Source organism: Heterodontus francisci, chromosome 13, assembly GCF_036365525.1.
Source record: "Heterodontus francisci isolate sHetFra1 chromosome 13, sHetFra1.hap1, whole genome shotgun sequence".
Classification (NCBI taxonomy): Eukaryota; Metazoa; Chordata; class Chondrichthyes; order Heterodontiformes; family Heterodontidae; genus Heterodontus; species Heterodontus francisci.
In genome coordinates this window covers 88,428,475-88,455,084 of record NC_090383.1, presented here as the reverse complement: position 1 = coordinate 88,455,084, position 26,610 = coordinate 88,428,475, and the positions used below count along the sequence as shown (strand labels likewise).

The window sequence follows — 26,610 nt, the reverse complement described above, 5'->3', positions numbered from 1 at the left end:
ATTTACTGGATTCAACAAAATGTCCCGGCAGATAAACGCACTAAATTCATCACTTTAAGTCATATTCAACTTCAATTTTTAAAAATAAGTTGCTGAAGAACCCCTATTTCAACGAGAAAGATTTTATTTAACTATCAGAGTACAAACATTCAGAAATCACAGATAACCTAGATGACGTCAATGCGCGGCGACCGGATGAGGGAGGACCCGCGGATGTCCCTTTTGTCGCAGGGCTGTTCCGAGCTGGAGGGAGATCGGTGGCGAAACATGTTCTATAAATTTAACGGCTTCACGCAGAGACTGAGCGGCGGGGCCGGGTCTGTGGTCTACTGCCCGCAGGTAGGAGACGGGGAGCGGGAGGGTGCAACTAAAGGTGCCCTTGTGAAAGCCGCTGTTGAGGTGCCCGGCTTGACCTTGCTGTGGGGAGCCGGTGTCGGTTCACTAGGGACACAGTCACTGGGAAGCAGACGAGAGACTCGGGGGACTCGCTCATTACCAAGGTCACCCTGGCCTGGCTAGGCCAGGTTGTCCGATCCTTGCTGTTAGCCATGTTTCGGTTGGTAGCACTACGTCTCTGAGCCAGAAGATTGTGGGTTCAAGTCTCGATCCAGCTTCTTGAGCACAAAAATCTAGGCTGACAGTCCTGTGCAGTACCGAGGTTCAGATGTTAAACCAAGGCCTTATCTGCCCTCTCAGGTGAAAAATCACCTGAAAGTCGTACAGATGAATTCCCTCGTCCTGGCTAAAACTTGTTCTGCAACCAATTTCACTCAAGCAAATTTATCTGTGGCTATTTCACCATATGTTAAACGCTGCAGGAGAGAAAACACCAAACCACTTAATAGACATTTAAAGTATACATGGAAAAGGGAAACAAGAACAAATAGTGTAGAGCAGACACGGAAGTGATACCACCTCTGGACGATGCTACACAGCGATGTCCGGATAGGATTCTGAGATTGTTGTTTGTGGGATTTTGCTGAACACTAACTGGCTGCCACATTTCCCAACTTTACAACACTTCAAAAGTACTGCTTGGCTGTGAAATACTTTGGAATGTTCTGATGTGAAAATGGAATTTATTTCTTTCACCTGAAGGTCCCAACTGTGATTGGCTTTGCATGTGAGCCTAGAAAGAGTGGCAGGCTGTTTGCCACTGGGGATACCTGTCAGTGAGACCACTGATCCTGTCCTTGCTTGATGTCCATGTTTGCACTTAGGAGGTGGCTGGATAGGATCAGATGACTTGGATGAGAGGATTGAAGGTGGAGAAGTAATCCGAGAGGAGGAAACAGAGGCTGCAAAGGGAGATGGATAGGTTGAGTAAGTGGGCAAGAACATGGTAGATGGAATAGAAATTGGAGAAATGTGAAGTTGTTCACTTTGGTAGGAAAAATAGAAAGCTGGATTTTTTAAAAATGAAAGAAAGATTGAAAAATGTTGTTTTCAGAGGGACTGGAGTTACTTAGTACACAAATTACAGAAAGTTAACATGCAGGTACAGAAAGCAGTTAGGAAGGCAGATGGTATTATGTTATCCTTTATCGAAAAGGAATTGGAGTGTAAAAGTTAAGTCTTACTACAATTTTATAGGGCCTTGGTGAAAGCACACCTGAAGTACTGTGCACAGTTTTGGTCTCCTTACCTAAGGAAGGATATTCTTGTCTTGGAGGGAGTGCAATGAAGGTTCACTAGACTGATTCCTGGAATGAGAGGATTGTCTAATGAGAGATTGAGTAGACTAGGCCTTTATTCCCTAGAATTTAGAAAAATGAGAGGTGATCTGATTGTCAAGTCCTTAAGAATTTTAGATGTTTTAGGGTAGATACTGGGAGGATGATTCCCTTGGCTGGGGAGTCTAGAACATGGGGTCACAGATTAAGTAGTTGGCCATTTAGGACTGAGATGAGAAATTTATTCACTCAAATGGTTGTGAATCTTTAGAATTCTCTACCCCCAGAGACCTGTGGTTGCTCTTTCATTGAGTATATTCAAGATAGAGATTGATACATTTTTGGGTCCTCAGGGAATATAGGTATATGGGGCAAGTAGCTTCAATCTGTGTAGTTTCTATGATTTTGACCCTGTGTGTAACTTGGGTCTCCCTTGGTTTGTGAAAACCTTTTGTAAGTGGTACCATGATGTCCAATATGGATTTGAAAACCAGAAAATTTGGTTGAAGTTGTTAGTACAGATTAGAATATTTCATGTTGGGGAAGATCACCTTGCTGTATTTTTATGTTGAATAGTCTTGATATACAGTGAAAGCACTGCTGTTCGGGTTGACATGCTTGAGTTAGAAATGGACTGTAAAATTCAAGTACCGCAGAACCTTTGTGTTTTTTGATGGTTACTCCTGTTTGCATCCTCTTTCTATATCTAGGCAGTGTGTCAGGCAAAAAGACAAATTTTGGTGACGCTTCAGGGTTTTTTGTGGCTGCTATATGTCACTCTGGGTACCAAAAGATGCAATCAATGAGATGGCAAAGCTGTATTTGATATTCAGCTTTTATTTTTCAGGAGTTTATAAATTAACTTGTGGAAAGTCATCTGTGTGCTGTTTAAAAAAAGATGATGGCATTTACAATCTTGTGATGGACAAGTGGGACATGATGGGGGTGGTTTCTCTTTTCACTTCTTAACAGTGGCTGGAATTTTACGGCCCCCCCCCCCCCCCCCACAACGAGCGGGCTGGTGTCGGAGGGTGGGAGTTGTAAAATTGAGTGGGAAGTGGGGGGGGGGGGGTGTGTTCCCGACCCCCTACCGCCCCCTGCAATTTTACAGGGGGTGGTGGCGGGTGTGAGAATTGGCCAGTTAACTGCCTGTACCAGTCGCCTTGGCTATTTTAGCCTCAGCTGGACGTCAAAGGCTCCAAGATCTCTGCTTGGGAAAACCAGGCAGCCTTCTTGCAGGCTGGGGTGGGTGGGCCTCCTGATCGGGCACCCTGTGTCCCACAGAGGGCTGCGCCCGAAGCACCAACTGCTTCCAAGAGGAAGGATATCCTTCCTCTTGCCTCCAGTCGCTAGGTGTAGTCCCAGTCGTGATCACCGCACCCGATGGGGCTGCTGGGACTAAGAGCTGCTGGCCCATTGATTGGCTGGCAGCTCCATTAGGCATGACTTCCTGGTTCAAGGAGGTGGAAGTCCCACCCAAGAACAATTGAGGTCCCGGGGAGCGAAATAATCCCGTCATGTTTCCTCAGGCCCGGCAGAGATGGGCTCGCCACTGACTTTTTGGGCCTCCCACCCAACAATAAAGTTCCAGACAGTTATTTTATTTTATTGTGCTTTATTAAGATTGTGTTTAACCCTTGAGTGTTTTGATAGTCAATAAGCAGACAAGTGACAGGTTTCTTGTAGGTTTAAAGAAAGATAAATGTTTATGAAGGAATACCAGAAAATATTTGCAACTTCACCTCCCTCCACGCACACAAGAAAAGATAGCGATTAAAAGCTAACATGTATTTAGGTCTGATGGTTTTAAAACCAAGAGTTCGTTGTGAAACATTTTGTTTCCCCGGGAGGAAAAATTAAGCTAGCAGGCCTGGTTTTTCTTTGCCTGGTTCACTGAAGTCAAACTTGGAAAGTTTCAGGTGAACGGATGCATTGCTGCAGACATCTTTAGTTAAATCTCAGTCATGGTTCGATGGCGAAAATTCCTGTTACACTATCTCAGGTATGGAGTTTCAGAGGTCCCCTTTTGTCTCTATCTCAAGGTAGTTTTTAAAATGGTATTCAGGCAGGGTCGTCATCTTTGCTGGAATAAATCATTCTCAGCCTCCTGGCTTCTGTCTTTCTGGCTCAGCAATGTGTCTTATTAAAACCTCCTTATCAGAGCCTTGGTTTCTGTAGGGGACCAAGGTTTCTCTCATTGTGTTTTCATAAATGCTTTGATGGGGTGACCATTGCTAGACAATGGATTTGGATGTTGCTCATCTCCTATGCCACCTTGATATAGTGGTGCTTTTTCACACCTGTTCTCTTGAGTTTGAATCTGGAGACTCTGTCTGCAAAGTCATTGTTAGTCCAACTGGTTGAAAAAGGTAGCCATTAACATGGTATGGGGCATTCGCATTTCTAATGATTTCTTCAACATTTGTTTAGACATGACATCTGGTTCAGAGTGCCAGCAGTTGCCATGTGTAGTCTCAGTGTGTGAGAAGTCACCTGACCTCTTTGTCTTGTCACAAGAGTGTCCATTTTGGAGTTTAATTCTTCTGTTCATTTTTTAAATTCATAATTTCTCCTTGCGTGAGCGTGGCACCTCCCCGCTAAAGGAAAAAAATGAAGTTCCTTGGTATTTCATTATTTTTCTTTTTTTAAGAAAGGAAGAAAAGCAAAGACACATGATAGCACACATTCGTTACATGCATTTCTCAGATTTACTGGTGGCACATTGTTCAAATTCTGGACAGCGCATCTGCGATGACCTTGTTTTTCCCAGCTATGCGTGTGATTTTTCAAATTAAACGGCTGGGGGAGTAAATTCCATCTGAACAGCCTAGTCTTGTTAACTTGGAATTTTCTCGGAAGTGTTACGATCAGGTGAAGGAGGAAGACTCTTGTCCTTCTCCTTGTTTGACTGCAACAGGGATTATTCTGCTTTAAAACAATGGATGTACTTACCACTTTAGTGAGTGTTTTACCTTTGTTGTGATCGTAAAAGAACCAGTCGGACAGGTTTTCTTGAGTTTAAAAAGAGAAGTGAGTTTATTGTAATTAACCAAAAACCCAGTCTACATAAAATAATAAACTACGCTACACTTTCACTCCACACACACGAGAATCTCTCACACGCACACAAATAGAGTACAGAATGATGAGAAATAGTCTGGTTTGGATTAGAGTCCAGAACAAGTAAAAATAATATACAGTCTGTGGGGTTGGGTAATTCTGTTTTCTTCCGGCTGAAGTTGTCATCTTGAAGTCTCTGGTAGAAGTGCACTTTGTGGTTGGCCCACCTGGTTCAGGGTTTTTTCTTGGAGACAGTTGTACGTAGCTTTCCTCCCTGTGGTCTCTGTCTGTAGCAATGATGGACTTTGATGTTTCTCAGTCGCAGACAGGTTTCAAACCTGCAACGTTATCTGGAGAGACACGCACACGCACACACACACACACACAGCCCCACGAGCATTTTGTCTGGCTAGCACTCGAAGCTTGTCTACTTCAAAGTCTCAGGAACTTGTCCTTTTGCAAAAGACTGCTAGTTTTTCCACAGATGGGGAGGCAGTCACATGATTCTCCAGTGTCCTTGTTTGCAATTTAATTAGATTTGAGGTCTAGGTATATTCAGTCTCTCTCTCTCGAGTCTCATTGTTTCAATGTTCAACCCCTGGAGGCATGACTCCACTGTTAATGTTCCAAGATATAGCTTTGAATGTTTTGCCATTAGAAGTGATGCTGTTGCTGATTCCAAATTCATGAGGCATTGTCCTGGATGCAACCTCGTTAGACATGTGTCTCCAATTCGATGTCCTGGAATGTGAGGTATTTCAATGCAAATTGTGGTGGCCGTCTTGGCTGCCAACTTTTTAAAAGTTAACTGTAGGATCCCAGCTTTTTAAAAGTTTAGGTTTCCAGTCAATGAATTAAAGATCCTCATTTGGCATAGCATGTTTTTTTTGACTGAAGGTTAGTTGGTTGTAGTCAGTGTATATCAGAATTTCCTTGTATCTGTTATTTATGTCGACTTCGAAATGTTGAATGGTTAACAGAAGTCCCAATGCTTCCTTTTCGATGGTGGAGTATTTACGTTGATGTTTGTTTAATTTTTTTTGAAAAAATAGCCAATTGGCCTCTCAATGTCTGAGTCATTTTCCTGGTGTAAGACTATGCCTTTTCCTACATCGTTTACATCAATAGCCACCTGACAGGATCTATTAAAATTTGGGGCTGCCAATATGGATTCATTTATTAAAATCGCATTCAACTTCTCAAAAGCCATCTGACACTGACCATACTATCTTAGTATTTTTCTTTCATAGGCTGGTCAAGGGGGCAGCAAGGGTGCTCAAGTTGGGAACAAATTTTCTGCAGAAACCACACATCCCCAGGAATCGCATTATTTCTGTCTTTGATCTTGGGAATGGGAAAATCTATCGGGGCTTGTACTTTTGCTGCTTTTGGCAACACCTGACCTTGACCTACCATATGTCCTAAATAGGTCACCTTGGCCTTGGAGAGCTCGCGTTTAGCTAGATTAGCCACTAGGCTAGTGCTTTGTAGCTCCTTAAATGGTTCAGGTTGTCTTCCCTGATGACACTATAGAGATCATCCAGGTAGATGTCACAGGTGTTTAAACCAGCCACCACCTGGTTCATCAATCTCTGAAACATTGCTGGGGTTTAAACCGAATGGGATGACTTTACATTGGAATAAGCCATTGGATGTTACAAAAGCCAGCGTTTCCTTAGCTTGGGTGATCATGGGGACTTGCCAGTATCCTTTTTAATAAATCAATTTTACTAATGTAGGTGGAGTTGCCTACTCGGTCAACACAGTCTTCAGGATTGGGTATGAATCTGTTCAAGTAACGGCATTAACTTTGCAGTTGTCAATACGGAGTCCTTTTTGACCCATCAGGCTTGGGGGCCCAGTACAATAGGTGAACTCCAGCTGCTTTGACAGAGTTCGGTTAGGTCATGGTCTAGCATATACTGGATTTCCTCTCCAACTTGAGCCAATTTATCAGGTCTCAGTCAATATAGGTTTTGTTTTATAGCCGGAGTCTTTCCTACACCTACGTCATGAATGGTTAAAGAGTACGACCTGGTTTGTCCCTACAAACTTCCTCAAACTCCCTTAGCAGCGTTGCTAGGTCCTTTCTTTGCATGTCAGTCAAATAGTTAAATACTGTCTCTAGTCTCTCTAAGATTTCTCTGTTGTCTAATTTCCACAGGGCGTTTAGTCTGAGAAGGGTTCTCTTCTTCCCCGAGTTTCTCTTCACTATGGTTTCCATCCTCAACTGTCCTCAGTGCTTGGCATACATTCACTGGGTTGTTTGCTTCCCGATTGTGGTATTTCTTCAACATATTGATGTGGCACTCTTTGTTTCTTTCTCCAGTCTGGCGTGTTAATCAGATAATTTACTTCGCTGATCATTCTCCCACATAGTATGGGCCACTAAATTTCACTTTCAGGGGTTCACCCTGTAATGACAACAGTACCAGGACCTGATCCCCTGATTTAAATGTCTGCACCTGAGCATGTCTGTCTGCCTTTTCATGTTTTGCTGAGAGGCTTTCAAATACTGTTACGACCGAGGCGGGAGGAGTGTCTTTCTCTAGTTCCACTTCTCCACGGGTCACAACGTATATTTAAATGTTTATACTGTTACTGATATGGCCAATTATATATTCTATTCTTATTACAGAATAAAATCCACCAGCCAGGTTTCTTTAATAAACACCAACATTATTAATTTATTATAAAACAAGACTGATTCAGTAAAGATGCAAAGTATTAACACACGTTAAAATATGAAAGTTTGCTTTTTAAATTAGTCCAACGCAGGCACACACACACCGGTTTAAAAAAAAAGACATTTTCTCCACAGATCAGTTACAAAAAAAAAAGGCAAAAGAATTCTTCAGCCAAATACTTGTTAATTCTTGAAGGGAAAAGAGAAGATATGGAATGATATCATTTGTCCGTTTATTCTGGCGTCCCAAATACTCGTAGACGGCTGTCACTCGGATCTTTTTGGAGTAGTTCTCTTCAGGCGACATCGAGGGTTAGTCTGGCAGACTTTCCAGGAGAAATGCGATATCAGGGGTTTCAGCTATCACTCTGGATTCTCAGGGTTTCTCAGAGGTGGAGAAAGGATAACCTGGATGCTCCTCTCAGCAGACTGCAAACCCAACTGACTCAAAACGAACTTCAAAACAAAACCAACTCTTGACTACCATAAATATTGACATGTCACTTCTCTGTAAAGTCCTCTAGTCACCAAGGCTCTTGTTTATTTAGCTTGAGGCATGTGACATCCTGTTTTTAAACAAATTTCAAGTCCCAGAGTCCTACCAGTGATCCGTTTTTAAAAAAAAACCAAGTCCAGTGTCTATGGAATCATAGTAAAGTTATGGCACAGAAGGAGGCCATTCAGCCCACTGTGTCTGCCAAACGACTGCAGCAGGGCTCGAACCTGCAATCTCCTGCTAAGATCATGAGATACACCAAAGTCCTTATTCATTCGGCCACATGGAATCACTTCAATCCTCCAAGTGAATCCATTTCCACAATTCTAAAACGGAAGTCCTCAAAAAAATTTAAAAATGGAAGCACTTTCGTAACAGTACTCTTTTGCCACAGCATAGGCTTTAAAAGGTCACTCACGAAAAGCTGATCTGTAATTTAACAATTAAGTTTTCCCCCCTTTGATTTAGAAATTTTTCTTTGATCAATTTAAAGGGGCCTCTGGCGAACAGCAGAAAAGCTAACCCTCTATTCCAATCGTGGGGGCACTCACGGCACTCGGCTCTGTTCCTGGTTTTCGGGGTTTTGTGGTATTGTTCCAAAATCCCTTGTGATTGTGGGTGATATGCGGAGGATTTTAACTGTTGAGTGCCAAGGCTATGCACGACCTCTTGGAATACCTGGGACATGAAATTAGATCCTTGATCTGATTGGGTTTCTTTGGTCAGCCCACAGCGGGTGAAAAACTGGGTCAGCTCCTCGACCACGGCTTTGGCTGTAATTTTTCTTAAGGGTATGGCCTCTGGGAATCGGGTGGCCATATCCATGTTTGTTCGGAGGTATTGGAAACCTGTCCTAGTTTCTAGTAAAGGTCCCACAAAATCTACCAGAAATCTGCTGAAGGGTTCTTCAAAAGCAAAGATGGGTATTAGTGGGGCAGGCTTGATTGCAGCCTGTGGTTTCCCAACAATCTGGCAAGTAGGGCAGGTCCTACAAAGTTTAACTGCATCTTTGTGAAGATGAGGCCAATAAAATTGCCGGTTGATTTGAGCCTGGGTCTTTCGGATACCCACTTGCCCAACCATTGGGACTTTGTGGGCAATCCTCAAGATTTCCATATGATATTTGGGGGGGGTTTGCGGGGGAAACTAAAATTTGATGGACCACTGTCCACTCCTCTGCAGGTTGCTGCGGAAGTCTCCATTTCCTCATCACAACCCTGTTTATAAAGTATTGCATTCAGGCACTGTTTCTGCATCTACCTCAGAATAGGCGGTCTGGGCTATTTTAAAATCCGAGTCTGCCTGCTGAGCTTCAATCAGGGAGGATCTACTGTACACCTTCACTCCTAAATCTCCAAAAAAAAAGTTTCAGCCAGCCAGACCTCTGGGTCATCTGACTAAATTACTGGCTCAGTTGTCTCTGGCAGAGGTCGCTTAGCCATGGACCTGGTTTCTACACAGTCAGGGAAAATTGCAGGGATTCCCTCCTGTAACTGTTCCGTCTCCTTGGCCTCATTTGGCTGGTCCAAGAGTACCAGGGAGGCTATCACTATCTCCAGCCAGATCATTGCCTAATAGCAAATCTATTCCAGCCGCAGGCAGATGAACAATCCCTACTTTTACCGGTCTAGAGACTAGGTCACACTCAAAGCGGTTCTGATACAGGGGTATGGGCATGCACCCGCCTTCAATGCTCTGCACCAGAACCTGTGCATTTTCCAAGCTCTCTGGTGGGAAGGTCATGCCTTTATCCAGCATTAAGGATTGAGTGGTTGCTGTATCCCTGAACAGGACAAGTCACAGACTCGTTAATGTCGAAGGAAGCATTTGGCCCATTGTGTCCACACCGGCTCTCTGAAAGAGCAATTCACTCAGTTCCATTTATCTGCCTTCTCCCCATAATCCCACACATTCTTCCTTTTCATATGACTGTCTAATTCCCTTTTGAATGCTTCAATTGAACCTGCCTTCACCACACTCTCAGGCAGTACATTCCAGACCTTAACCACTCTCTGTGAAAAAGCTTTTCCTCATATCACTTTGCTTCTCTTACCAAATACATTAAATCTGTGACCCTCATTCTCTATTCTTTCACAAGTGGGAACAGTTTCTCCCGGTCTACTCTGTCCAGACTCCTCATGATTTTGGATACCTCTATCAAATCACCTCTCCGCCTTCTCTTCTCCAAGGAAAACAGTCCTAACTTCAATCTGTCTTCATTACTGAAGTTTTTTTTATCCCTGCAACCATTCTCGTGGATCTTTTCTGTACTCTCTCCAATGCCCTCACGTCTTTCCTAAAGTGCGAGGCCCAGAACTGGACACTATACTCCAGCTGAGGCTGAACTATTGTCTTATACAAGTTCAACATAACGTCCTTGCTCTTGTACTCTCTGACCCTATTAATAAAGCCCAGGATACTGTATGCTTTATTAACCGCTCTCTCAACCTGTCCTGCCACCTTCAATGACTTATGTACATATACACCTAGGTCCCTCTGCTCCTGCACCCCTTTTAGAATTGTGCCCTTTATTCTATATTATCTCTCCATGTTCTTCCTACCAAAATGAATCACTTCACATTTCTCTGCATTGAATTTCATCTGCCACCTGTCTGCTCATTCCACCAACTTGTCTATGGCCTTTTGGAGTTCTACACTATTCTCCTCACAGTTCACAATGCTTCCAAGTTTTGTATCATCTGCAAACTTTGAAATTGTACACCAAGGTCTAGGTCATTAATATGTATTGGGAAAAGCAAGGGTGTCAACACTGACCCCTGGGCACCCCACTACAAACCTTCCTCCAGCCTGAAGAACGTCCATTAACCGCTACTCTTTATTTCCTGTCACTCAGCCAATTCCATATCCATGTTGCTATCGTCCTTTTTATTCTATGAGCTATAAGTTTGCTCAAAAGTCTGTTATGTGGCACTGTATCAAATGCCTTTTGAAAGTCCATGTACACCACATCAATAGCATTGCCCTCATCAACCCTCTGTTACCTTCTCAAAAAAAACTCCAAGTTAGTTAAACATGATTTTCCATTAAGAAATCCATGCTAGCTTTCCTTTAATTAACCTGCTTTTGTCCAAGTGACTATTAATTTTGCTCGCCTCATTGGAGGGGTGCTGGGACACCTTTTCCTTTCAGACAAAATCCTGGTAACCCTTGGGGATTTTGTCTGTTTCTACTGCACCCATGGCGATATTCTTAGAGAGGTCACTCACTGTGGTTTGGGCCATGGTCTGGTCTGCCTTGTCACCTGTTAGGGCACCCTTTCCTGGACTGGCCTTGTGAACCCCAACAAAACCCGCTGACTTCCCCTTTCAATTTCCACTAGTTGGCTTTCACGTGCCCTACTTTACTACAATGGGAACTCACGGGTCTGTGGAAATTATTCCTATCCTCTGCACTTTCTTTCCTGACTTGTGGAGGGTCTCTCACGTTTTCACTCGTATTCTGCCTTTCACTACCATCCCATCTCTGTCACTATCTCACTTTCTGCCCTTCTAAGACCTCTGGGGATTAAGAGGGAAGGGTTTTCCTTGATAAGAGGCTTCGTGAGTGAGCTGAAAATTGTCTGCCGTTGCAGCAGCTTCCCTCATCCTTGTGACCCTTTGTCTCTCAATATGGGTCTTTATGTTAATGGAAGGGTATTTTTAAATTCTTCTAATAGAATCACCTCTTGCAAATTCTCATATGAGGGCACTGCCTTCAGAGATCTCATCCAGTGATTGAAAGCCATAAGCTTAACTGTTTCGAATTCAGTAAAGGTTTGAGCCATTCTTTTTCTAGTATTTCTAAATTTTTGTCACTATGCCTCGGGGACTAACTCATAGGGCTTTAAAATAGCAATTTTGGTTCACTCGTAATCTAAAGAGTGGTCCTCTGAAAACATGGAGTAAGCTTTGTGGGCTCTCCCCACTAATTCGCCTTGAAAAAGGAGGATCCAAGACTCTTGGCCATTTTAACCTGTGGGCAATTTTCTCAAAAGAGATAAAATACGATTCGACCTCATCCTCATTAAATTTTGGCACTAATCGGGCGTGTCTCACAATATCAAAGGTTTGCTCTGAATTGGAGTAAATATTTGATTTGGTGGTGGCACTCCCACCTTGCACATTCAGCCTTTCCTTAGCTAGTTCAAACTGTTTTGCTTCTCTTTCCTTTAGCAACTCTTTTCACCTCCGCATTTGCATTTCTCTTTCCTCTTTTTCCATTTGAAACCCTATTTCCATATTCCAATTGAATTCTTATTAGGGCTACTGGGACAATTTTAAAATGATTAACTAGATTTTTGAGGATCTCAGGCTTCCTTGCTTTTTGCCTTAAAGGGACTCCCACCTGAGTAGCTACAGCTTTTAAGTCTTCAATATTTAATGAATTTAATGCCTCCCATGATGACTCTCCCTGTTTTGTTGAGTGTGGCCATGTCTTAAGTGTTTTGGTACAGTAAAAATAATGAGAAAACCAGCTGAATTTTTTTTTTCAATTTTAGGGATCAATTTTCCTCCAGTTTCCAAATCATTCGTTCAATCTGATGTTTCAAAATCCCAGGTCACGAGCCCCCTATCTGTCACGGGCAGGTGGGAAATGATAGGAGTTGTTTCCCTTTTCTCCTCTCAACTGACCGAAGACAGAATGTTTTATTAGAATTGTGTTTTAACCCTTGAGTGTTTTAATGGTCAGTAAACAGACAAATGACCTGCTTTCTTGTAAGTTTAAAGAAAATGTTTATTAAACAATACCCGAAAATATTCGCAACTTCACACGCACTCCGACACACAAGTGAGGAGGAGGGTCACAGTATCGCCTCTTGCCCTTCCTCTTATTTGACTGCAACAGGGTTTATTCCATTATAAACAGTGGTTGTGCTAACCACCTCTGAGTGTTTTACCTTTTTCCTTTACTGTGATCATGCAATCGGACAGGTTGTCTTGAGTTTAAACAAGAAAGAGGTAAGTTTATTATACTCAACAATCTAATCCCGATTTAAAAATAATAAAAAAGTACACTACACATCCATGCTTACATTCACACGAGAATCACACACACACATAGTTTACAGAGGGAAAAATAAATTTGGTTGTTGGATTAGAGTCCAGAATAAGTAGAACTTAAATACACAGTCTGTGGAGTGGATAATTCAGTAGTCTTCTGGCTGAAGCTGTATTCTTGAAGTCCTTGGCTGGTCAAAGTGCACTTTGTGGTTGGCCTGCTTTGCTCAGGGTTTTCATGGAGGCAGAATTGTTGTTGGCCCTCTTTCCCTGGTCTCAGGCTGTAGCAGTCTGTAGGCTTGGAAGGTTCACAGTCACAGATGATTTTCAACTTGATGTTTTCTGGAGAGAGAGAACGGGAAGCACGCAGCCTTCTGCTGCTGCACACACCGAGTTACTGCTTGTCTCTTTGTCCAAGGGAAACAAACCAGCTTCCCCCGAGATGGGTAGACACATGGCTTCTTCAGGCTTTCTGGAACCTTCTAATGAAATTCAAGGTTAGGAATTGGCTCCACAAACCCCAGGATGCCAATTTACACTTGGAGGGGGTTTCCTCTTTCAAAGTCTATGTGTTAGGATTGCCTTGACTGTTGTGCTAATGAAGTCATTTTAGATAATTCTATCACTTGGAGCAAGCCATTGTCCTGGGTCCATGCTGTTCAAACCTCTGGTGGATCTTTTGAATATGAAATGGCTGCTACATTTTTTGAAAAAATGTTAACTGCAAGATTTTCTCCATTACGTCTAATGTAAGCGACCAACCGATGAAATTAATATTTCTTATTTGGCATATAGGGTTTTCTTAACACGTATGCACTAGTACGCACACACATACACAAGAAAAGATAAAAATTAAAAGATAGCATGTGTTTAGGTCTGATGGTTTTTGAAAACAGTTCGTTGTGAAACCTTGTTTGTTTCCCCGGGAGGAAAAGTTAAACGTTGCAGGCATGGTTTTTCTTTTCCTGTTTCACTGAAGTCAAACTCAGAAAGTTTCAGGTGGGTGGATGCTTTGCTGCAGATCTCTTTTTGGTTAAATCTCAATCACAGTCCGATGGCGAAAAATCCTGTTACATTCTCTCAGGTTGGGAGTTTCAAAGGTCGCCTTTTGTCAGAGTTATACAGCACAGAAACGGGCCCTTCGGCCCATCATGTCTGTGCCGGACATCGAGCACCTATCTATTCTAATCCCATTTTCCAGCACTTGACCCCATAGCCTTTCATGCTATGGCGTTTCACGTGTTCATCTAAATACTTCTTAAATGTTGTGAGGGTTCCTGCCTTTACCACCCCTTCAGGTAGTGTGTTCCAGATTCCAACCACCCTCTGGGTGACCATTTTTTTCCTCAAATCCCCTCTAAACCTCCTGCCCCTTAGCATAAATCTATGTCCCCTGGCTGTGTTCTCGCACCTACACTGTTTGGGATCTTCTCACTGCTGTTCTCACATGCGTTCAAGTCTTCAGAAGAAGGAATTGTCCTCCACACAAGATCGGATGGCAGGTTGTTCAACCTCGCCCATCTTAGAGCGAAGACCAAAGTACGGAAGGTCCTCATCCGGGAACTCCTCTTTGCTGATGATGCTGCATTAACATCCCACACAGAAGAGTGTCTGCAGAGACTCATCGACCGGACTGCAGCTGCCTGCAACGAATTTGGCCTAATCATCAGCCTCAAGAAAACGAACATCATGGGACAGGATGTCAGAAGTGCTCCATCCAACAATATCGGTGACCACGCTCTGGAAGTGGTTCAAGAGTTCACCTACCAAAGCTCCACTATCACCAGTAACCTGTCTCTCGATGCAGAAATCAACAAGCGCATGGGAAAGGAGTCCGCTGCTATGTCCAAACTGGCCAAGAGGGTGTGGGAAAATGGCACACTGACACGGAACACAAAAGTCCGAGTGTTTCAAGCCTCTGTCCTAAGTACCTCGCTTTACGACAGCGAGGCCTGGACAACGTATGCCAGCCATGAGTGACGTCTGAACTCATTCCATCTTCACTGCCTCCGGAGAATCCTTGGCATCAGGTGGCAGGACCGTATCTCCAACACAGAAGTCCTCAAGGCGGCCAACATCCCCAGCATATACACCCTACTGTGCCAGCGGCGCTTGAGATGGCTTGGCCATGTGAGCCGCATGGAAGATGGCAGGATCCCCAAAGATGCATTGTACAGCGAGCTCGTCACTGGTATCAGACCCACCGGCCGTCCATGTCTCCGCTTTAAAGATGTCTGCAAACGTGATGTGAAGTCCTGTGACATTGACCACAAGTCGTGGGAGTCAGTTGCCAGTGATCGCCAGAGCTGGCGGACAGCCATAAAGGCGGGGCTAAAGTGTGGCGAGTCGCAGAGACTTAGCAGTTGGCAGGAAAAAAGACAGAAGCGCAAGGAGAGAGCCAATTGTGCAACAGCCCCGGCAACCAATTTTATCTGCCGCTCCTGTGGAAGAGTCTGTCACTGTAGAATTGGCCTTTACAGCCACTCCAGGCGCTGCGTCATAAACCACTGATCACCTCTAGGCGAGACAAGGAGGCCAAAGAAGAAGAAAATGTCCCCTGGCTATTGATCCCTCCACTATGGGAAAAAGTTTCTTCCTATCTATCCTATCAATGCCCCTCATAATTTTGTATTTCTCAATCAGGTCCCCCCCTCAGCCTTCTCTGCTCTAAGGAAAACAACCCTAGCTTATCCAGTCTCTCTTCCTAGCTGGAATGCTCCAGCCCAGGCAACATCCTGATGAATCTCCTCTGCACCGTCTCCAGCGCAATCACATCCTTCCTATAGTGCGGTGACCAGAACTGTACACCGTATTCCAGCTGTGGCCTAACTAGCGGTCCTCGAGGTAGTTAAAAAAAAAAAAAAAATGGTATTTAGGCAAGGTCGTCATCTTTGCTGGAACAGTTCTCTCTAAACCTTCTGGCTTTCTCTCTTTCTGGCTCAGTAATGTGTCTTATTTAAATCTCCTTATCAGAGTCTTGGTTTCTGCCAGGTAACCAAGTTGTTTCTCTCATTGTATTTTCATAAATGGTTTGGTGTGGCCATTGTTAGACACTGGATTTGGATGTTGCTCATCTCTATGCCATCTTGATGTAGTTGTGTTTTTTTCATACCTGTTATCCTGAATTTGAGTCTGGAGACTCTATTTCAGCAAAGTAATTGTTAGCCCAACTAGTTGAGAAAGGTAGCAATTAGCATGGATTGGGCCATTAGCATTTCTAATGCTTTCTTCAACACTTGACCAGACATGATGTATGATTCAGAGTTCCAGCAGTTACTACGTGTATTCGCAGTACAGGAGAGGCCATCTGACCTCTTACTCCGTTTTGTCTTGCAGCTAAAGTGTCCATTTTGGAGTTCAATGCCTCAGTTCATTTTTATGGTTCATAATTGCTCCTTGCATGAGCATGACAATCTTTTTAAAGTTACATCCTCCTGTAAGATCTTGGGCTGCACCTGTAAGTTTAGGGAGCACCTAATGACACAAAGCAGTCTGTAAAATGTCTGTGATTTTTCTGTAACAAGAAAATTATGGCTGGGACTTTTCAATCAGCAGCGAAGCAGTGGTTCTCACTGTTGACTTCGAAGAAAGCTGCTCATGAAGACCTAGTGATCGTTGTACCATTTATTTGCCCTTTCCCAATCTCTGTTTACATCTGGAGCCAAGTCAAAGGAATCTCCAGGCAGTGATGTCATAAAGTAGGGTAAGTAAGCAGTCACATTGAAGTATCCTCACAGACAGCAAAATGGAAGTAAAATACACTGAACTTTTCACTTAGTGAAATGAATGATTGGGACATAGATAGGATTGAGTTAGAAGCTGAAATGTCATACACTTTAAAACAAATTAAAAATATGTTTTATCATAATGAAGAAATTTGACATTTAACAAATATAAAATTAGTTTTTCAGGGCTATGAGGCTGTTCAGTAATTATGAACTTAGTACACTGTTTAAAAACCCAGTCAAACCTTATTCAATAAGGTCTAACTTTTCAAGGGTTTTTACAGTAAGATTAATAGTGTAAAAGAACAAGGTTTTGTCAGTTCAATGATTTCTACACGATTATAGTCTGATGAGGGACTCCATCATCGCACCCTGTTGGAAAGCATGGAATCACAGACAGCAACTTCTGGATTTCCGCCTTTAACTGCACACGTGCGGACTGCAGAAGTTGCTGAAATTTTCAATGGAGTAATAATGGTGAATGCTGGCAGTTCCGCCGTTGCTGCTACTGCAAAATCTGGGCCGATGTTTAAGATGCATCATGCCTTGAGGCTGCAGTAGACCCAACATTTAAGTCTGTCCTCTTGGATCTGTCTACCTAATCAATCAGCTGCATGGACTTTTCAGTTCCTTTTTCCTTAAACCTGTGAGGTGATTGCAAAGAACTGGTGCATCATCTGGGCATTTTTGAGTGAATAATTTGAGGGAACTTTAATGATGAATTCTTCTGCAGATGCCATCTACATGTGCTGCATGTCACAACCTCACTTTTGACAATGAAACATTGTAGTAAATATGAAGGAGGAGATACATCACATCAGTATACACAAATAAGTCATGTTTAAACTTGAAATATCAGTCTTTTTTAAACACAGTCAATTTTACAAAGGACTTAGTGAATCAAAGGAGTCTCAATTAGAGTCAGAGTCGTACAGCATAGAAACAGGCCCTTCGGCCCACCGTGTCCCTGCTGACCATAATGCCTATCTATACTAATCCCACCTGCCTGCATTAATTCCATATCCCTCTATGCCTTGCTCATTCATGCACCTGTCCAGATGCCTCTTAAATGTTGCTACTGTTCCTGTCTCCACCACCTCTTCAGGCAGCTCATTCCAGATACCCACTATTCTTTGTGTGAAAAATTTACCCCTTTGATCACCTTTAAACCTCCTCCCTCTCACCTTAAATCTATGCCGTCTAGTTTTAGTCACCCCTACCATGGGAAATAAATTTGAAAATGTTGTTTGGAATATTCCTTTTAAAAGTGGAATGCTCCACAGTTCATTACGCATTGGAATAAATGGCTCATTTCTTTTGTTAAAATAATCCACATTTTTGAATCCCAAATTAAAAATGCCTAAGGTGGTTCGGGAGAGCCAGCATGGTTCTGTGAAGGCTGTTCGTGGACAGGAGAGATAGAAGTTGATTCTTTCCTTTAATGGGGTATCTAGAACAAGGATCTTGGAATAGGAACTAAGCTGGTTAAAAATAAATCCAGAGGAAAATTTAGCCTCAAAGTTTGAGGCCTTGGAATGCATTGCTGCAAAAGACTATAGATGCAAAGTTGATTGAAATGTTTGAAAGAGATAGATAATTACTTGGGGCATAAGGGTATTAAAGAATATGGGGAAAATGGAGTTGGGATTAAAAAGAAGGAACTGCCATAGTTAACAAATAGAAATACAGAATTGGCTTTGTGAGCCGTTGGACCTGCTCCGGTTCTGGCATCAAGGAAACCGAGACAAGCATAAAGTAACTGCTACTTGTAAGTTTTAGCTTTTATTTCTAGCTAAGAAAATGGAGCTGTCCCTTAGCTAGAGAGCAGGTAGAAGTTTTCATAATATTATAACCAGGCTAAGCTAGTGTATAATTTTGATCTGTGTAGAGCTTTATTTCAGGCAAAAACATTGCTTCATAGAGTCCCTGAAGGTCGGGACGTCCGGTCAATGGCCCTAGGGCAGTGTTGTTCAATACGTTACTCACTAGTCACATGTGGCTAATTGGGAATCCAGATGTGTCAAATCGCATTTCTGATCAATAAATAAAAATTGAGTATTCGACCATCTTTGACCATGTGATCTTAATATTCATTTGCATACGTATGCTTGTATTATAGCTGTTTTTTGAGAGTTTGGTAAAATGGCACAGCAACAAACTAAGTGCTCTTTGTTGTGAGAACTTCACTTTGTTAATGAATGGTGGTAGATGTTTATTCAGTAAAGATACACTTGTGAAATATTGTTGTAACCTGTATTGTTTGAGTCTATGTAAGCCGTTTTCTACCAAAATTAGTTCATGCTGCTAAAAAGGTATCCCCATAGCCATGTGTGTCTAGTCAGTAATTTCTATTGAACAACACTGCCTGAAGACAATCTAGCTGTTGAATCTCAGTCTTATTTGTGCTGATATTTGTCCTGTTTTGAATTTGTTGAGCTTGGGGGGTTTGGATAGGGCTATTCTTGGCTCTGTTGGTGGATAAATTATAAATTAGAGCTTAAATTCTGTGAGTATCATCAACTTGAAATTTATGTAAATTCATGGGTACATAGATTTAAATTTAGTGCCCTCCCCTCCTCGCAAGGCTCCATGATGTTCACCTCTGTGGCCAATGAAGACAAAATCTTGTACATTCCTGCCCTAATGGATCAAGTTGTGTTTTCTTTAAATTGCACAATATATCTAACCTGGACTGACGTCCTTCATTGGTTATATGTTTAATTATTTATGCAGGGGTTGAAGCCTCTAGTTTCCTCAGAATCTCCTACTATGATTTTTGCCACTCCAACGAAATCCATTTCTGAACTGGAAGAAGGAATCCAATTTCTAGGACGGAATAAGGTGCCTGATCTCCAGCGAATTTTTCAGGTATGAATCCAAAGTTTGAAAGATTTTTCACTGTGGATAAAGACAATCTACTTGTGACTTTTTCCGGAATTCAGTGTGATAAAGGATTTTTCTTCGATATGTGCTGATTTTCACATTGGAATCATGAAAGTATGGTGAATACTTTAATAAAAACAAGAAATGCTGGAAATACTCAGCAGGTCTGGCAGCATCTGTGGAGAGAGAAGCAGAGTTAACGTTTCAGGTCAGTGACCCTTCTTCAGAACTTGCAAATACTGGAAATGTAAAAGGTTATAAGCAAGTAAAGCGGGGGCGGGGCAAGAGATAACAAAGGAGAAGGTGTAAATAGGACAAGGTCACAGAATAGCTGACTAGAAGGTTGTGGAGCAAAGGCAAACAATATGTTAATGGCGTGTTGAAAGACAAAGCATTAGTACAGATAGGGTGTTAATGGACTGAAACGAACAGCCGCAAGGACAAACATGGAAAAGTGACGAGGTGGTGGGGGTAATGGAGGAGTGGACCAGGGTGTCACGGAGGGAACGATCCATTTGGAATGCTGACAGGGGAAGGGAGGGGAAGATGTGTTTGGTAGTGGCGAATACTTTATATTGAATGTTCATGAAATTCTAGCTGTAGTTGTACAGTGGGTCAATTACTGAGGATATCCATTTGTTGCTCTCAAAAACAAATTAAACAAAAATGTGTCTTATTGTAAAAATCCTTTGAGCAAATGTGTTGAAAAGTTTTTTCATTTGAAACTTGAGGTACCAGGTTACAGTACATTCTTTAAAGTTCAGGTTTTGAGTTTGAACTTTGGCCAGACCAGCCCAGCCCCTGCACTGTGTCCAGTCTTTAATTGTACTTCCACTCATCTATCTTGTCCTTGGTTCTCATTTGTTCAACTTGTCCTGCATTCAAAATTTAATATAAACTGTTTTTATTACTTAATACAAACCAGGCAATAAGACCGATCATTCATGCTGGATGCCATCTCAACAAAGTACACTATGCATGTTTCAGCACTCTATGGAAGCTGCACATTTTTAATCATAGAGTAGCTTTTTCAATGAGTTAGTGGCATTTTGCAATGTTTTTTCTCAAATATCTTTTTAACACTTAGCAATTATAATGACAGCCCTCAAGAACAGCTGCTGCATGTGAAATGCTGCATAGTTAAGTGCTGCTTTTGTTGCCTACATTGGTGACATTTTAATTTTGCAAAATTCAAGTCTAAATTCTGTCGTATGATTTTCTAACCTTTTTAAGCTATTGACAGATGGTCATTATGCTTAAATAACCCTTTAAATGGTTCCTTCTCTAAACTCAAGTACCTGTGAAAAGTGGCTGATGTGTTAATTGATATATGATGACCTTCCTTTTGAGCTACGCATATTTGGAATTGTGCTACACATCAACCACACAATACAGAGCTGGCTAAGAAGTTACAGTTTTGTGATAAGGATATATGTTAACAGTCACTGCTGTTTCATCCCACAAGGTTCAGCTGTTTGCTAATTTTGAAAGAAATCTTTGTGAAGCTTTTTGCTACAATATGCTTTATAGTTGTAAACCATAGGTGTCTGCTTTGGCTCGGTGGGAGCATCTTGCCTCTGAATCAGAAGGTTGTAGGTTCAAGTCCCACGCCAAGCGAACAGAGGAAATTGTGGATGTTGAAGATTAACTAGAGGAATTGTGGAAGACAAAATAATTGGCAACAGATTGAATTTGGGTGTGTACAGAACTAAAAGAGATCTCTTGGGAGCATGGGAGTTCTTGTCTAAATTATATTTCAGGTTTTAGCGGTAACCTATGGCGTCTCGGGAGAGACCAAGGCTAAGGGAGTAAACCCTAACAGAAAATCCGGAGCGGAACCCCGTAGGCGGTCATGTGTCACCTTTGGCATGTTTCCGGCAGTTCCTGCAGCCATACTGGTGCCAAACGTCGTGTCCTGCACTCCTTTGGACCCCACCAGAAAGGCCGAGAGGGGGGTTTTGACGACTGGGCAACTCTCAACCTCCATAAATTTGCCCAGGCATGCGCCATGGAGAGGTCACTCCACTGACCACCTCCAGGCGCGTATCCATTGTCTCTCGAGATAAGGAGGCCCAAAAGAAAGAAAGAAAAGAAGAACATTGAGATTCTAAAACCCTTTGATGCTAGTTTTGTTTTTGTCTAGAAATGGAAGTGTACAATAACTAGCCTTTTCAGATGGTGGGCATCGTGCTATTGTGAAGAACTGGCTTCTTATGTTGTTAAATACACTTTTTTTTACAATTTGAGCCCAGGTTTATTTTAGTGTTTGTTGCTCTAAGTGCTCCCAGTGAATCTGGTTTCACACAGTACTGATTTCAATCAAAGCAACTCTATCAACTGCTGAGTAAATTTGTTTTGACACTGTTAGAAATGTCATGTAAAATTGTAAAAGAGGGTGACAATTTGGAACAGGCTAGGAAATGAGCAACACCAATCTTACATGGTCATTATAGCACAGAAACAGGCCATTTGACCCAGTTGGTCCACACCTGTGTTTATGCTCCACATGAAGCTCCTCCCACCCTTCTTTGTCTAACCCCATCAACATATCCCTCTGTTCCTTTCTCCTTCGTGAGTTTATCTCGCTTCCCCTTAAATACATCCATGTTAGTTGCCTCATCTACTGGGTAAAGAGGTTTTCCTGAATTTTATATTGAATTTATTAGTGACTATCTTAAATTTATGACCTCTAGTCCTGGTCTCTCCACAAATAGAAACATCTTCTCTACATCTACCCTATCATACCCTTGCATAATCTTAAAGACCTCTATACAGTCACCCCTCAGTTGTCTTTTTATGAGAGAAAAGAGCCCCAAGCCTATTAAATTTTTCCAGATGTGTATAACCTCTCCGTTCTGGTATCATTCTAGTAAATCTTTTCTATACCCTCTTCACCCCTCTATCCTTCCCATAATATGGAGGCTAGAACTGTTCACAGTACTCAGTGTGGTCTGACCAAGGTCCTGTACAAGTTTAACATAATATCTCTGCTTTTCAGTTCCATTCCTCTAGAAATGACCCCTGTGGTTTGTTTGCTTTTTTATGGCCTTATTAACTTGTGTTGCTACTTTTCATGATTTTTGCATGGAATCATAGAACCATACAGCACAGAAGGAGGCTATTTGGCTCATTGAGTTTGCATTGGCTCTTTTGAAGAGCAATCCAGTTAGTCTCACTCCCCTGCTCTTTCCCCATATCCCTGCAATTTTTTCTCCTTCAAGTAGTTATCCAGTTCCCCTTTGAAGGCTACTATTGAAAATGTATCCACCCCTCCTATCAGGCAGAGCATTCCAAATCCTAACAACTTGTAGCATAAAAAGGTTTTTCCTCATGTCACCTCTAGTCCTTTTTAAAAAATTCATTCATGGGATGTAGGTGTCACTGGCCAGGCCAGCATTTATTGCCCATCCCTAATTGCCCTTGAGAAGGTGGTGGTGAGCTGCCTTCTTGAACCGCTGCTGTCCATTTGGGGTAGGTACACCCACAGTGCTGTTAGGAAGGGAGGTCCCGGATTTTGACCCAGCGACAGTGATGGAACGGCGATATAGTTCCAAGTCAGGATGGTGTGTGACTTGGAGGGGAACTTGCAGGTGGTGGTATTCCCATGTATTTGCTGCCCTTGTCCTTCTAGTTGGTAGAGGTCTCGGGTTTGGAAGGTGCTGCCTAAGGAGCCTTGGTGCATTGCTGCAGTGCATCTTGTAGATGGTACACACTGCTGCCACTGTGCGTTGGTGGTGGAGGGAGTGAATGTTTGTTTGTAGATGGGGTGCCAGTCAAGCGGGCTGCTTTGTCCTGGATGGTGTCGAGCTTCTTGAGTGTTGTTGGAGCTGCACCCATCCAGGCAAGTGGAGAGTATTCCATCACACTCCTGACTTGTGCCTTGTAGATGGTGGACAGGCTTTGGGGAGTCAGGAGGTGAGTTACTTGCCTCAGGATTCCTAGCCTCTGACCTGCTCTAGTAGCCACGGTATTTATATGGCTACTCCAGTTCAGTTTCTGGTCAACGGTAGCCCCTAGGATGTTGATAGTGGGGGATTCAGTGATGGTAATGCCGTTGAATGTCAAGGGGAGATGGTTAGATTCTCTCTTGTTGGAGATGGTCATTGCCTGGCACTTGTGTGGCGCGAATGTTACTTGCCACTTATCAGCCCAAGCCTGGATATTGCCCAGGTCTTGCTGCATTTCTACACGGACTGCTTCAGTATCTGAGGAGTCATGAATGGTGCTGAACATTGTGCAATCATCAGCGAACATCCCCACTTCTGACCTTATGATTGAAGGAAGGTCATTGATGAAGCAGCTGAAGATGGTTGGGCCTAGGACCCTGAGGAACTCCTGCAGTGATGTTCTAGAGCTGAGGTGATTGACCTCCAACAACCACAACCATCTTCCTTTGCGCTAGGTATGACTCCAGCCAGCAGAGGGTTTCCCCCCTGATTCCCATTGACCTCAGTTTTGCTAGGGCTCCTTGATGCCATACTATTGACAACCTTAAATTTGTGCCTTCTGGTTATTGACCTTCAGCCATTTGAAACAATTTTTCTTTATCTACTCTACCTGAACACTTCATGATTTAAAATTGTATATGGAAGCCAGATCCCTCTGCTCCTCTCCCAATTTAGACAGTTATTTTCCAAGGAGTGTGTAGCATCTCACATTTATCTATAATGAAGTTTATTTTCCAATTACACATCCATTCTGCAAGCTTATTAGTGTCCTATATGTTAACTACAGCTGCCAATTCGGTTTAGTCTGCAAATTTTGCAATTAGAAGACTATGGCATATGATGATGGAGGAATTAAATGAACATGTGACAATTGTGTAACATCATAGCTAGGAAGTGGTATGCATAGGCCACCATTTGGTGCTCAAATAGCACCAATTTATAGGTACCCTAAACCAATAAATGTAGCACCCATATAGCAAAGATAAGTAATTGTACATCAACAAACAGTTTAATTATAGCTTTAATTACTGAGGCAATAGCAGATGGGGATAGTTCCAACCCAGAAACTGTTCATCTGTTTTTAAATATTTCACTACTCATCAAAAATGCTTATTTGAAAGTCCTTTCAGAATATTAACATTTTAGGTGTCTTCCACCCCCTACAATATTTATCTGGAATACAATATTCCCATGCTTGACTAACTATAGAAGTTGGTAGGACCTAATACTGATATATTGAGTGCATCCTTTGGGAGTTGTGACCAGTGTTCCCTCTAATTGTTTTTTTGCTATGTTTGGCCTATTCATTTAAGTGCGCGGGACCTTTAAATTTCTTTGCCTGTCCATGCATGTGCGTTAACTTAAAAGTGCGATTTGTACTAGACCGGCACAGAAATTTCCAGGTTGCTGCATGGCAGCGCAACTTAGAGGGAACATTGGCGGGAACTCTGGAGAAAGAGTGTGATTGCTGTGCTCATTTATGTACATGTTGGGATTTTGTTAATTTTAAAGCCTTTATCATCTTTGCTCTACAGAAGTCAGATGGTTTGCCTGTGCATCTAAAGCGAGGCGTTCCCGATCGACTGCTATACAGGACTACAATGGCGTTGACGATTGGAGGGGCCATTTACTGCTTGGTAGCACTCTTCCTGGCAGCCCAGCCCAAAAAACAGAACTGAACAGAATCAGTTGATGTGACTGGTACTTCTGAAATCCTTAACATGAGGACCAGCATATAACCCATTTACTGCTTTCTAGGTTTTCTTCCTAGTGAGATTGTACTTTATAAGTGAGATTGAAACAAGCTGCAGTAAATCAGTTTTATTTGGTGACTGTTGGTGAGAATTCCAGTGCCCAGAATGCTGCCTAAAAATAATGACTAGCTTAATTAGAAATCAACACTGTATCCTGTAAAGTGTTCAAGAAAATCTATTTAAAAATGAATAGGATGAAAAGAACACAATGTCACAGATGGTAGAATATGGAAGTCCTTGCACTTGCCCGAAAGACCATAAGCAGCTGTGTGTCTGTCATACGCATGAGGAACTCTCATATTCACCATCACTATCATGAGATCTTGTATAAATCCTTGTGCAATTGGAATTATGTCTGTGCTGCTAAAATAAAGTTGAAACAGTGATTTTTGGTAATGCTTTTCCTCAGATCATTTGCATATAATCTATTGTGCAGATTACTTGCTGTTTCGGTGATAATCATGCACATGATGTCTTTAAACGAAAGAAATAATGTTAGTCTTGAAACTTGTGATGTTTCAACATATTAAGATGACTGCTGGTAGCAAGGTTACACTTACCTAAATGTCAACATTGTAAACTTTTCTCTTTACCATCTCGTTTGTGGGGAATCAATGAATTCCACAATATTTTTGACAAGTTTTAAATATAATATGGCAATAACATTTGTGGCTAAGAATATTTTCCTGCAAGTTCTCTGCTTGGCCTGGTCAGGATGCTAACTGTACATCTTCAGTGATTTTTGTAGTTAAGCATTTGTGTAAGTCATGCATTTGCCAAAGATGTGATATTGAGGCAATAACCATGATTAATATTTAAATGCAACAAAAAGTACAATCTTTGCAGATTTGATGTGAACTTTCAGTTAAGACAGAAGTATTGATAATTGAGTTCGGCAGATAAATTTCAAATTTCATTCAAACTTTGGGAACATACCTGAAATGAACAAAAAGGAGAGCAAAAGTTTCATTTTACTGCCCCTCAAAAATATCATAAGGCCTAAAGCAAATTGTTCAAATTTGAAATTAATAGAAAAAGTATCAGGAAATTTCACACATTCTTCACCTTTTGACCATATCTCAACAGTGCATAAATGCCCCATCTCAGCATTGGGATTAATGCCCTTTTTTTAAAAAAAAAACACCTTTTCAGTTAATGTAAAAGCTTCCTTTGATATTCCTGTTCTGAATCATTGTCATAAATGAGCATTTGATATTCGAACTTGTGGCATTTTCAGTCTTAATGCTAATGGCAACAGTGTAAGCTAAAATACTGATTCGGAGCTTGAGATTTATTGATTATATGTTTAAGATTGTTAAAACAAACTCAATTCTGTAATGTGTAATATAAATTAACAATATTCTTGACCATTTGGGAACATTGTCAGTG

The 26,610-nt window shown here is 42.0% G+C and overlaps 1 protein-coding gene across 1 annotated transcript; it reads left to right on the top strand.

Annotated features, from left to right (window-relative positions):
- Nucleotides 1–156: 156 nt before the first annotated feature.
- cox7a2l (cytochrome c oxidase subunit 7A2 like) lies at nucleotides 157–25,607 on the top strand. Its single transcript, XM_068045143.1, has 3 exons — nucleotides 157–339; nucleotides 19,371–19,505; nucleotides 25,003–25,607. The coding sequence occupies exons 1-3, from the start codon at nucleotides 172–174 to the stop codon at nucleotides 25,144–25,146; spliced, it is 447 nt and encodes a 148-aa protein (XP_067901244.1). The 5' UTR covers nucleotides 157–171; the 3' UTR covers nucleotides 25,147–25,607.
- Nucleotides 25,608–26,610: the final 1,003 nt, after the last annotated feature.

Bases quoted from the DNA above. Each gene is read 5' to 3' on its own strand.
- cox7a2l (XM_068045143.1), top strand. From the start codon at position 172: ATGACGTCAATGCGCGGCGACCGGATGAGGGAGGACCCGCGGATGTCC. The intron at 340-19,370 runs GTAGGAGACGGG...TTATTTATGCAG, and splicing joins CTGTGGTCTACTGCCCGCAG to GGGTTGAAGCCTCTAGTTTC. The intron at 19,506-25,002 runs GTATGAATCCAA...TTTGCTCTACAG, and splicing joins ATCTCCAGCGAATTTTTCAG to AAGTCAGATGGTTTGCCTGT.